This window comes from Anoplopoma fimbria, chromosome 20, assembly GCF_027596085.1.
Source record: "Anoplopoma fimbria isolate UVic2021 breed Golden Eagle Sablefish chromosome 20, Afim_UVic_2022, whole genome shotgun sequence".
Taxonomy (NCBI): domain Eukaryota; kingdom Metazoa; phylum Chordata; class Actinopteri; order Perciformes; family Anoplopomatidae; genus Anoplopoma; species Anoplopoma fimbria.
In genome coordinates this window covers 23105505-23119182 of record NC_072468.1, presented here as the reverse complement: position 1 = coordinate 23119182, position 13678 = coordinate 23105505, and the positions used below count along the sequence as shown (strand labels likewise).

General features: G+C 39.2%; 1 protein-coding gene across 1 annotated transcript in view; it reads right to left on the bottom strand.

Moving 5' to 3' along the window:
- Window positions 1-13678, bottom strand: part of rgl2 (ral guanine nucleotide dissociation stimulator-like 2) — a 29332-nt gene that overhangs the window by 12449 nt on the left and 3205 nt on the right. The window contains exons 3-8 of the mRNA XM_054621339.1: window positions 4396-4443; window positions 3913-3996; window positions 3633-3799; window positions 2652-2708; window positions 985-1181; window positions 72-181 (exon numbers count right to left, since the gene is read on the bottom strand). Of these exons, the coding sequence (XP_054477314.1) occupies window positions 72-181; window positions 985-1181; window positions 2652-2708; window positions 3633-3799; window positions 3913-3996; window positions 4396-4443 (663 nt within the window). The remainder of the gene's footprint in view (window positions 1-71; window positions 182-984; window positions 1182-2651; window positions 2709-3632; window positions 3800-3912; window positions 3997-4395; window positions 4444-13678) is intronic.

The window sequence follows — 13678 nt, the reverse complement described above, 5'->3', positions numbered from 1 at the left end:
ATTACATTTCAGCATCATTGGTCAATATTTTGCTTCATGCCACCATTAAAAACATGCTAGAGAGAACTCACTGTCTCTATTTTGGTGAGCTGCTCAGCGATGATCGCTGCAGGGAATCCAAGGACGCTGGTGGGTTCAAACTTGGAGGCGTCCGGAGGAGGGCCGGTTAAACCGGTCTTATCTGCAAAGTATAAACATGTTCACTAAAACTGTGGATGCAGAATATAAGAAACACCTATATATATTTTCAGTCCTTTAGCTGCAGGAATCTGTTTCTCTCAGAGTTGCTGTTGCTCTGATCCTTCGCTGTGTCCAGTGTTGGTAATGAAGTTGTTTTTTTCCAGAGAATCGTGGCTTTCTCAAGATAACAGATTAGATATCTCAGGAAAACCCAAGGCAGCTGGGTAAATATCTCATTTTAATGAGAAAATGACTTTGTTATTTTAAGATATGGAGATACTTCACTCATGACCCCGCGATTACAGGATGAGAGAAAACAAGATAAAGAGCGGATGTGGATCTGAAGCTGCTCTGAGACACAGCAGTACTTTGAGCTAAATGCTAATGTTACCATGGTAACAAGCTAACAGTGTAATCTTTACCATGTTCAAAATGATTTCTTATTAGCAGTAAACACAAAGAACAGCAAGTATTGCATCGATGGCCGCCTCTGGCTTTCATAGCAGAGTAGCTGTAGTGTCCAGAGTATTTCAGAAAAATGTACTTTAAAGGATTTTAGACCAACCTGCTGCACACTCCTGGCTTAAGTAGGACACTAGAAAACTGGTCTTCAAAGTATTAAGATGATAATATAACTCTAAAGCAGTTTGATTACATAAGCCACACCCTGCTCTTGTTATATTATCTTTGTCTTCTGCAGCCCCAGTTGGGATTCATACTGAGATAACAAGTGTATTTCTACATGAAAACCTCATCTAGCGGGGCCTCAACTGGTGTCTTTTCAATCCCAGTGAATTTACGGACCTTTAAGGGCGTCGGGGAGCAGGGCCTTCTCGCTGAGCTGCTCGGCTATCCTGAGGAAGTGGGCGCGGAGGTCGACTGCGGACGAGGAGTCCTGGGGGAGCATGGGAACCAGGCGCAGCAGGCGTGAGGGCTCCTCCAAACTCTTAAAGTCTTCGGGATACTCAGAGAGCCATATGCTGAACACCGTACACACCGCTCTGCAGGAACGAGGAGAGAGATGTTGAAGGAAGAAATGATTCATTATTTCCAGGGCTTTAGGGGATGTGACTCTGAACTCTAGGGGTCACATCATCAGACACATGATGATCTTTTGTTTTTCAGATCTGACCTCCAGACAGTTCATGGTACAAAGATAACAAAAAAGGTTCCCTGTGTCGGTAAACCAGGCCATCAGGAAAAGGAAAGAAACGCTTTCAAAATCAATTCCAAAGTTTGCTTGGAGCAAAAGAAGGGCGGTGCATCCGTTTCTGGTTTAAACCCAGGGGAGGTGCAGGTTAGAGTGTATTATTTAGGTGAAGCATAGGATCAAGAATGTAAAAAATGGAGGAGAGCTTGTTAAGGCTTTGTCTATTTGTCCTGAACTTACTGAGTCAGACAGACACTATCATAACAAAAAACGAAAAGCCCAGATTAAGCAGTGGCAAGCTCATTCATACAAAGTATGAGGGCATGCATCCTCAGGTTGGTGCTCAATGTGAAAAAAAAATGTCAACCAGTAGCCCAAATATATTAATAAAAACAAAGGAGCGATGCCAAAATATGACGGTGGTTAGAGTGGTGATATCTTGTGAAGTCATTGTTGTCATAGTAAAAAAAGCTACTTTTTTAAAGCTACTCTAATATATCATTACATAGCAAATAGTTGATTGCTGCTACACTAATACTCAGAATTTTGAATTCAGCGTCTTTAAGGTTAAACATATTTTCCATTAGTTAACCATCTCTACTTCAAAACTCTTCTAAACGAAGTCAAAGTAATAGGTTGAGATGGTTTGCATTTACTGTTGCTATCTTTTGTTCTGGTGTTAAAGCAGACAGCTATTGGTGGAATTATCGCTTTCAGTTGTTGTCAGAGCCTAGCAAACTACCAACAACATAGGACACACTGCTTGGTGTTTGCCACGGTTAGTTTGGATGTTCTACTGTCCACCATTTCCACTTCTGGGGATAGCAACTGCAAATAAATTACATTTATACTCTTTCCACTTCTGGGGATAGCTACCCATAGCTGCCATAAATCGAGCCTTCATTTTCATGGAAGATCGTTCCCAGTGGCAGACAGAATTGCATAGTTAAAACGAGGCTTATTGGGAACCAATCTAAACGCCAATGGTGTCCTTATTCTGTAGCCATAACATTGTTTAATCAACATTTACTTCGATAAGTAACTTATAATGATAAGTTGAAGCAAAAATCGTATCTATTGCCACTTTAACGTGTCATAAATAAATAAAAAGATAGTAAAGGACGAACAGTTTTCACCATAGTTTGAAACGAAACACTGTCTGGTAATACTTTCACTCCACCAAAAACAAAAGCAAGAAGTGGAACTATTTTAAGAAGATGTATTCATGGTACACACGGCTTCACACTTATATTCAAGCACACACACACATTTCAGAGTAAAAGTTACACACAGATGTTAGGTAGCATTTTCAAAAACTCACTTGTTGAAAGATTGTCTCATATGGCTCCTCTCGCTTTCCCCAGGCGGATTCTCCAATCTGTTAACAAAAAAGAAGAGAAAAACATAAAGCTTCAAATATGTGCATCTGCTCTCATAAATAATGGTCTTTGTGATAAATATATTTATGGCTTGTTTTCAGGTAAGCTGAGCACGTTGCCAGGAGAACAAACTCTCCTTTGTGTTGCTTCTTTGGAAAAACTTTCCAAACAGCTGTTTCATACAAATGCCACCATTATTTAATAAAGACTTTCTAAGAGAATAAAAAGCCTTCACAAGCAAGTTTTTCTTTTTGCTGAATTATGTTGCAGTTATTTCAAATAGGCACCCAGGTGCTTCCTGCATTGTGAAAGTGTCTCTAAATGAAGTTACGCAATTAATCTACAGACTGCTGTTTAAGTTAGAACAAGCTTGAAGACAAATTGCATCGCTGAACTATAATCTGTTTATCTTGTGAAAATGGAAAGTTGATGAAAAGTAAATTAATCAACTGGTTTTGCAGACTCTTATGTAAACCATTTATCTGCACTTTAGTATTTAGTTTGAAGCAGCGAGGCTCTTAAAGGCGGCAATGTCAGTCGGTCAGTTCATCACTTTGTTCAAGACTGAAATATCTCAACGACTATTGGATGGATTGCCATGACATTTTGTACAGACATGCAGAGATCCCACAGGATAAATCAAATGGCCTTTGGTGATTTAATGACTTTTCATCTAGTGCCATCAGCCTGTGACTGCTTTCATGTATCTAGTGAAATATCTCAACATCTACAAAATGTATTATCACAACATTTTGTGCAGACATTTATGGCTCCAAGACGTCAAATGTTAAAGTTTGTTTGTTGGTCTAAAGACACTTTGTTGGTCTTTTAAAAAAAACCCTCTGTTAAAACCTTATTCTCTTTGCAGACAAGAACAACAAACTTCACTGTTCTTATCAGAGATATCAAAAAAACTCTCCAACCTGTCAGTGAGGATGTCCAGCACTCTCCCCGTGGAGGTGAAGGATCGATAGGTGGAGAGGAAGATGGTGATGAAGGAGGAGTCTCCCATAGAAAAGGAATGCAGGAGGTGGAGCACCAGCTTCTCTTCCGTCCCCGCTTTCACGCACTGCGAGCGAGAAACCGACGACTGGAGCATGACGGGGAGGAAAAGAAAGGAAGTTAATGTTACTGCAAATAGGAGGCCTTTTTGTTCCCCCACTAGCCTCTTACTGTGCGTCCAGTCAGTCACACAGGACTTACTGTCAGACTATGAGGGGCACCATGCTGCTGTTTGACCACCACTGTGTAGATCACTCCATCGTCCTCTTCCTCCACCACAGTGGACTGAGAAAAGCAGAGAAACCAGATTAACAGCCTTCAGGGGTTACGAAGAATGCATGCAAATCATAAATAAACTTTTAATTATTTAAAAGAGACTCAATATTTGGAAAAATAAACTGAATTTAACCTTGTCCTTTTACCGAATGAAACAGACTTACACCAATAAACGGTCTCATTAAAATAATAGAGATAGATCTGTTCTACTACAGACCCAAAATCCATGTAAAAAAAGACAAAAGAAAGCAGCCGATCATTTCTCTCACGCTACACAGAGCTCTAACGATCCCGTTTTAGCCTCGGGGAAAGTCCTTGACACAGTTCTATTCCCTATTCTATACTTGTACTGGCTCACAGGCACATTATCCCATTCGTGTAACAATGTGCAGAACACTCTGGCCTTACCAGATCTAGAGGACAGTACCAGGTGGTCTTCATTGGAGAGGGCTCTGCCTGAAGAGGAGAAACAAACAAAACAGGCTCTTAAATGATTTGTCTTAATAAAGCATTTATAATCAGTGTTTTGGGGTTTCCGACCCGCTGATATGAAGGCAAGTGGAGATAATTTTGTGTTTTAATCAATCAATCTGTCAGACTTTATTTGTATAGCACTTTCCCACATCCACCCACAAACGATAAACTACATTGTATTTATTAAAACATTCGATGATAACAACACAAAAAAACCCAGCAACTTCAAACTGAGGAAGAGCTAGCATAAATATACATATACATTCAGGTGAGGAAACACTAGACACTAAATAAATTAAATAAATAACATAATGGATAAAAAATAAATAAATAAGACACTAAATAAATAAAGTTAAATTAAAAAAGGTGAAATACCAAAAAATAATTGGGAAGATAAATAAAGAGCTAGAAAAAAAAGCCCACAGGCAATCTTGCAACTGTCCAGAAAACACATGCAGCTCTGTATCTGTACATATTTGCCTTCATTTGGTTATAACACACTTATGTTATGTAAATAGGTAATAAATATAATGCAATCCACACATTTTCAACATTTCTAAGCCATAAAAACCTACATAGAATCTTGTCTCATATTTAAAATTATATCTAACATCATATTTATTGTTCATTAAATAAATAATCTTACAGTAGGTTTGGTTAATCAGAGTTTCAATGCAATAAAATAGTATATTTTATATTATCCTGTAACTTTGTTTAGTCCTTGATTGTTGCAATCCAGCATCTTGTCTCCAATCACACACATATAACCCAAGAAAACCCCCAGATTACACAAGCAAGAAGAAAAATTGATGCTAATTAATAACGAATGTTGTTTAAAATTAAACCTTTCTCCAGCCTTAAAACCACTTGAACCACCTGCGGAGAAGTACAATCAACGATAAGATGTCTTGGCAGCATTAGTTTCTCAGTCTTATCAACAAAAACATATTGCCACACACGGTTGTTGGATAGCAGGATCCTGCAGACCAAGCCATATCGCAGACAGCAGTACACAATACCAGCACTTTAATAGTAAGAAGAAGTGTGAGAAGTAGAGTTGCACTGCAGAGACATTTGAATAATGTCAAAACAGTCACACAGATAAGAGCTACAGAACTGCTTCAGGCACACAGTTTGAATGTGTCTTTAAAGCCCAGTGTCAGTTAATATTATATAACTGACATACTCAAGTACTTTCTATTCTATACAACTTTATATTTCTACTTCACTACACTTCAGAGGCAAATATTGTATTTTTTACTAATGAGTTACCTTACAGACTGAGTTTTTTTTTTTAAATAAGCACATAATAGGCTTATAAAATACAACATTTTGTTAAAAACTAAACCGGTGGTTTCCTCACTTTCTTGGCTATTAACCACTTACAAAAACAGTGTGTAGTTGAGGTCTGTAGTCATATTTCAGATGTGTATGAGTTGTTACAGTTCTACCAGAGACATACAGTATTTTCCCTCTTAACTTCTCAGATGTTTTATTTAAATAACCCTTTTAGATCCCAAGAGGTAAAATTAGGCAAAAGCAAAGATAATTATCCCAAATTTGTGTATAAAAAAATTTGTTTTAACTTATTCCCTCTCCCATTAATCAACTCATGACCTCTCAGATGTGTCTTGTGACCCTTTGAGAACCACTGAAATAAGCTACCAAACTGTATATAAACTAGTTTGAACAATCTCTAACTCAACCAGCTACAACAGTAAAGTGCTGCTTACATATTTTTCATATTTTTCAAAAATGTTCAAGTTTCAGAAACTCTGTATTTGGTGTTAATTCAGCTGAGATAGACATGTTTTACTCATGCAAACAAATATTTACATTAATATGAATTATTCAGACCTAGCTGTGTTAGTTCTTACAGTAACAGAGCTGTCAACCAATTGCAGTCCGAGAGTCTTGTGTTGTGAATTGTCGTGGGTGGGGCTGAGCCTTTTGTTTACATCCAAATCACAATTAGGCAGGTTAGTACTACATGGATACAATATCACTTCACTCTTGTCCTGTCACTGATGCTTACGCAACTTGTGACTTTTTCCATCATAAAAAATGCATGAGCAACGTGTGAAATCATCCCGGATGGCGCAGTGAGTAAGCAGGATTGATCTCCAAAACACATGAGCAACACCTTGGAAACAAGACAAATCCACCAAAAACACAGCATCTTATCTATACATTTTAAAAAGTAAAACTAATAAGCTGCCCTTGTATTTTCATTCATTTTGCATGTGCTAACTTGTAAGCTCTTTCATATGCAAATTCAAAGTCACATATGAGCCAAGAAACATATTCATACAGACGGTAAAGAAGCCTGAGTTCTTCCATCCCCTCAGTTTGACCCATGGTGTAATTAGCTGCAATAAGCGTTTGTTAGCCTCTATTAGCCTCTTTCAAATTAACTTGGCTTGACTTGATCGAAGGTCAACGCTCCAAGCAGACGCTTCTTGCATTCAAAAAAGGATCCTACTGTCCTGAATGGTCTGTGTATCAAACCTGTTATTCTACCTGCCATCTCAGTGTGAGTTTACACAAATCTATATGCGATACTATCTTTCCCATGAAATCACCCGAAGCACACAAACACACAAAAAAAAAGAAGGGGGGAAAAAAAATGGTCACACAAGTTACCTTTCCCACTGCAAGTCCAGACTGGTAGCGATCCCTAAGCTTCCTGGAAATCTTCAGGATAAAGGAACCAATAGCGTTCTCTTTTTCTCCATTTTCTTTCATCTGTTGCTCCTTTTCTTCTATCTCTTTCTCTCTCTTTCTATACTTCACCGACAGTTATTTCACTCTGTTGACCTAGACCTGTGTGTTTACCTCTTTACCGTTTGCCTCTCAACAACGTTGTGGCTCTGTATCACAAAGACACACCTGAAGCAGGAGCTAAGTCCGGCCCCTATGAGCATGCATCACCTGGGCACACCCATTACACACACAGACACAGACACACACAGACACAGACACACACACACACACACACACACACACACACAGACACACACACACACACACACACACGTATGTTGGTGTTTATAGCAAAACACTCATTTTCAGTGAGTTGCTTTTTACACAGTCACCCATAGACACACATTCAGCTCACACAAATGCAGACCCTCGTCAATAGACACATGCATAGGCACTTGCCTACACACACACACACACACACACACACACACACACACACACACACACACACACACACACACACACACACACACACACACACACACACACACACACACACACACAGAGACAAAGCCCTGAAGCTATTTCCAGAACAATACCCCCTCTCTTTCAATCTCTCCCCTCCTCTCTCCCCCCTCTCTCTCTCTCTGTCTTTCTAGATGACCTTCCCCTACAGATAAACCAGTTTGACTGAGTATCCTGTTTAATTCAACAAATGAGTGGAAGGGGACGATATGTGATAACAGATGGATCGTTGGACCGGCCTTCACACTGTATTTTTACTCAAAAGCCTAACATGCTGTTTGAGCAGTAAGAGGCAGACAAGAGGTTGTATTGTTGTAATGAGAGGTAATAAATGTTCAGTCGGCCACTGAACCAGGAAGCAAGCTGTGTGTATTTAAGGGGCTAATGACATCGCAGAGTGAAGCCATGTTAACTAGGTGGAGACTTTCGCAGCTGTATCTGTGTGTGAGTGTGTGTGTGTGTGTGTGGAGGGCAGTTAGCTTATTAGTGTGTTAGCAAACATGGCATAGTATCCAGCAGACACAAGAAACATTAGCTTTAGCATTAGCATCCATTTGGAGTTATGTTTCTGTCTACCTAGTTACATTTAAGCTAATATTCACTCTTCTTTCAGCTCTGTTTTTGTCTCTGAAAAATCAAAAGTGGCCCTTTAGCTACTAAACGCTCCCCTATGTTCAACAGCTAGTCGATAGCTTTGTCTGGCTGTAGTGTAGTGCGGGTTTAGAAAGGTTTTTTTGCTTAAACCTTCAAGGGAAACAAGGTTTCATGAGACGTCTAAAAACAGTAAAGTCGCTAAAACTAAAGCAATGAGCTAAAAGATGCTTAAATGCTTGGTGGAGCTTAAATAAAGTGCAGAGTTGTGTGATCATTTTCTGACACCTTTCACATTACAGGTTGTCATTTGACCCATTGCTCGTGTAAAAATATTAATAAGTGCAGCTTTAAGTATACAGAGAATACAACAGACCCTTTTCAAAGCAGACATTTTGACATGTCGTAGCAGGGTAAACACAGGTGTCATTGATCTAATTAATTAGGGTCCCGTTCTATTTAGTGTGCGTCAGTCAGTCCAGTGAGCCAGCATGCACAATACCAGGGCCCTGACCCACCTAAATAGAACAGGGTCATAATTAATGTGATTCATTACACCCGTGTTTATCCCGCAATGACTTGTAAAAATAGCTGCTCTGAAAAGGGCCTATAGAGTGCTGCAGGGATGACATATTTTTGTAGCCCAGCCCCAGAAGTTAGCGTTGCACTGTATTAACAGTATTTATTGTGACCTAAAACGTTTGTAAAGCCTGACATAAACTATCATTAGGCCCTGCTAGACACATCATGTACAATTATTTTTTTATTTTGAAAACATTGAAACTCATTTATACAATCCACAATTTAAATCTATACACTTTACTTAGCCTTGAACCATTAAATATGATGGGTGGAGATGGCTGATACAAAACAAAGTATCTGTTCTGCTCCACTATTTATGCATTAGGTATAAATCCTGTCATAAAATTTGAACTAATATTCAATCCAAAAACTTTCTTTCCTTAAATCAAAAACTCAGACAAGAGTCAAAAGAAAGCTCCTCTAAGGCAGCAGAGTTTCAGAATGAGATAACGCAGGTCATAAGGCCATAAAAAGAAAAGATAATAAAGAAACAAATGAAACCATATGTGTCATTCTGCTAGATCTAACTCAGACTGAAAACACAATGAACATGTAGATGCATGTGCATACAGTAAGCAATATAATTAACAGCCCGTCCTGTCTTGTAATACCACTTGTACATCGAGAGGCGATAGTGAGTCACTTTAGCGTTCAGTTCATCTTAGGTCCAACATGAGAGGACGAAGAAGAAGAGCTGTCCCGAGATCTCGTCAATCGCATTGAATGTTAGTAGCAAAGTAAAAACAACAATGGCTTAAGCCCTTTGCAAGCAACCTTTATCAAGAAACCATGTTCACTGGCAAAGAAAATATGTTTTAAGATATAAAAAGAGGCAAAACTAGACAATAAATTGCTGTGGCTTTCCACTGCTGGAAACAGCTCTTGGCGAGTAAAGAAATAAGGTTTGTTGCTGAACTTGCAATTTGCAAGTTTCTTTTAGACTGGTAACATCTAACATCGGCCACAAATCTTCAGTAAAACTAATGACGACACAAACGGTGGCAAAAAACTTTCAAAAAGGCGTCAATATATGGTTTTGATGTGGTTGTTTTCTTGCTACTATGGTCTTGGTAAACTGAGCTAAGATTATGACATAGCAGTGTTATTTTTGACTGGCTCTCCGAGTTTCAGCAGTTAAGTCAAAACTTGCATATTCTTGCCCTGCTGTTAGTTAATAGTTTTTTTATTTTTTATATTGATGACTAAATCTAAATTGTATTGACCCGAAAGTAGACTGACCAAAAAAGGTGAGTAGGTGGACAATCAGTACACATTGCACCTTTAAAGCTCTCACTGATCACTTCTGGCCTTTAGCACTTTAGCAGTGACCCTGTGGGTGTTTATCACAGACATGAAGAAACACTAGCCCTTTGCTCTGTTTCCTTATTGCTGGTATATTGAGATAGACCAGATAAAAGTATATTCCCTTGAGTTTGCCTTCTGAAACCACACTGAATTTGGGTCAGAGGAACCATCCTTATGCTGTGTAATAGTGTAATAGATGATTTGGAGTTCAGCTGCCTCATAGGCTGGTGGATAAGCATGATTGTAGGCCACTGTGGTGGGTGGCACGAGTTGGTAGATGGTGGATAAAAAAAGAACTCTGCAGCTGTTATTTAGGTCTTTTTTCAAGTTCTATTTGTTGTTTTTTACAAGTTGATTTTGTACCGTATGTACCATTGTTGTTGCCATATGTGACCCTTTGTTTATGTTCTTTTCAAAGATGGGATCTTCTCTCAAGACCTTCAGCTCTCCTTCTTCTTAAAGTCCCCCCCCTCAACCCCAGCTGCATGCAGGAAGTACATAATAAGTGTAGACAAACACAGGAAGCAGGACATGCTGTCGTGTTGCGAAGCTATTTTTCTTCCTCTCTCTCTCCTTCCATCACAAGCCGAAGGCTGCGTCAACCTCTCCTCCTGGACAACCACGTCAGCTGTTGGACGGCACCAGAAAAAAGCCCCGGGCAGGAAGCCGACTCTACATTTTCACCCCCACCGCTCTCAAAAAACAACCAGTTCCAACCTTTTTTCCTTAAACAAATCCATATCGCTGGGCTTTCCGCTTTGCCGAAAAGCTTTGACTTTGAACAAATACACACACCGTTACAACCCTACACAAGTCTTTCTACTGAACAGGGGGTCAGAAATACATCTTCTGAGGCTTTATTTAAAGATAACCATTGTTTTTTTTTGAGTGGTCCACGACCCCGACCCCTTCCTTCCTATCTTTCTCTCTGCTCCTCTTCTCACGCTTTCATCTATGTATCCCTTGGTGCCCGTTATCTACTCTCTTTTAAGTAAAACTCTGTGGCATTCAGGTCAAAGCTGTTCCATTCCCCTTAAAGGAAAAAAAATCCTGCCTTGGATGTGATTACGCTGTTAGATATCATCAGTCTGTGCTGTTCTGCAAGTTAATTTGTGGGGAATAGTTTACTTTTTCAGTGTGAAAACTTTGCCTTAAACTGGCTTTTTTGATTCACTTCAGTGGGTGGTTTGAACTAAAATGTCCACATAACAGGTGATAACTTGTTCCTGTTAGTCAAAAGACGATTTATGTGGACATGCAGTTAACTAGCCAGCCAACGTCCGGGGAAAACCCCAAAATTACACCCATACCCATGTTATTTCAAAACCATGGGCATTACTTTGCTGTAATAACCATGCTTAGTCTTCTAGTCTCAGGATTTCCACCAGCTATTTGATATATAGATATATTCAGAAAATGAGTGTCACTGATGTTGACCAGTAATGGCTCAATGGCTCCATTAGAACTGCTTGTCAAATAGTCGAGTATTTTGAGGAACCTCTTGCATACACACCTCTCCAACGTCAGAATTAAGAGGCCAACCTGTCCTCACGCCCAATGAGTACAATATTTCAGCTTGTAACTGACACGTTCAAAACACGTTCAAAACTGACTCTAGAAGATTACGCAGAGTGTCAGAATTTGGAGCTTAGTGAGACTTACCAAGCTGCCCTATCTGACTCTTTCTGTAACCTAACCGAAACCAACAATACAATGGGTTAGGGTTAACCCATGTTGTGGTTAAAAAACTATTAGTATCACTTTTCATGTGTGCAAAGACCAGCAAAGACCCCCATAACATGATTCACTCTCATTGAAATCAGTGAATCATACAAAGGGACTGTTGAAGCCCACTTCAAGGAGAAATTTCATAACAGCTGGGCCTCTTGTTCAAAAAGTCTTGTAGCTGTATTTGCATTCTGGTATTTTGAGGCTGTATGGAAATGTGTTCCTGCCTTCTCTCCGATGAATTTCTTGCTGTGTAACTGTTGAATATTTTCACAAAATGGTAAATTAAGAGAAGATAAGACTTTTAATCTCAAACTTGATATTTATATCATATTAAGATTTATATCTCGCTGTCCAATCTTTTATAGCTGCCAAGCTGCATGTAAAATATTATGTTCTTTGAAATCTATATGTACCTTTGGGAGCAGAAAAATAAACCACCAAGTAAGAAAATGGGCTCAAAAATGCAAAGAAACTCACATCGATATCTATTATCTGTATTAACCGTACATGTTTCAGGCTTGATTTTCACCTATATCAATTAAACCGAACCTGAAAACACACGTTGTTTCTTTCACCAAGAAGCTTCATTGTTCACTCGAGGGTTTCACTTCATGCATTCTGACTCACACATCCAAGTTTCTCTCATTAAAGAATCAGCAAGTGGCGGTATTCGATTCCACTCGACAGGCTGTCCTTGGAGACGGCCTGTGATACTGGACACTGTTTATAGACAGAGCAGGTGTACACCACATCGACCGGCCACACCGCAGCATAAATAATTTACTACGAGGTCCAGCTGCCACCACGTGAGGATGGAGGAAGACTGCTTATTTGTAGGGAGAGAGAAAGCGCAACTTCTTTTTCTTTTTTTTAGCTGCAAGGAGTTTCTTGTAAAGTAACACCAAAGAGCAATATGAAGGTCATGTGTGTTCAGGGCAAAAGAGGTGGTCAGTAGCTCATCATGACTCAGGAAACATGTTTTATCAGTTTTTATTGTTCCTGTTGAGGGAACAAGAGATAATAAATCCTGGCCTCATGTGTGGATATGAAAAAATAAGACTAAATACTTCTAGCACAATCGAAACACGCTCCAACAGTGTGTGCAATTCAACCATCTGAAGAGCTTTTGATAAGGCTCAACAAACCTCACTATCAAGTCACTAAACATTAACAGAGGTGAAAGATCGTGGGAAATTATAATGTACCATGAACCTTTTAACTTCCTCAGCCTTAGTTCAAACTAAGTCCATATTACAGATGTTATCCTGGAGACAATTCATATTATTGACAAACTGCATACAAGTTGAGAAGTTTACCCAACAAAAGACACACTTTTATGCAGAAAAGTGTAGAAAAATGTCTTAAAAACTTTACATTTAAACAACTCTCAGTGGATGAGAACTGGGAAAAAGCCTTGGATTTGGTGCCCTATTCATTCCTATGAAAGTTGCTTAGTGCTGCGTAAAGCAAATAAAGTTTGACTTCTGTGTATAAAATTACCAAGATCCTCTAGCGATCTTCAACATACATCAGGCCCATAGAGCAGGCGCATTAGCGTTTCCTTTAATTTTGCCTCCAGGCCGCTTGCAGCAGCTTGTTCTCGGGCTCATTCACATGCATGTTACAACCTTCAAACCTCATGGTCAAATAGCGGCTATTTAAATTTTCATACTTGAATTTGATTTACCTTAAAATATATTAATATATAAGACGACTCTTTCCCAGTGTCAGTATGTTTTGGCCCCATCGGATCACATGACGGACCCGGGAGTTGTAATTT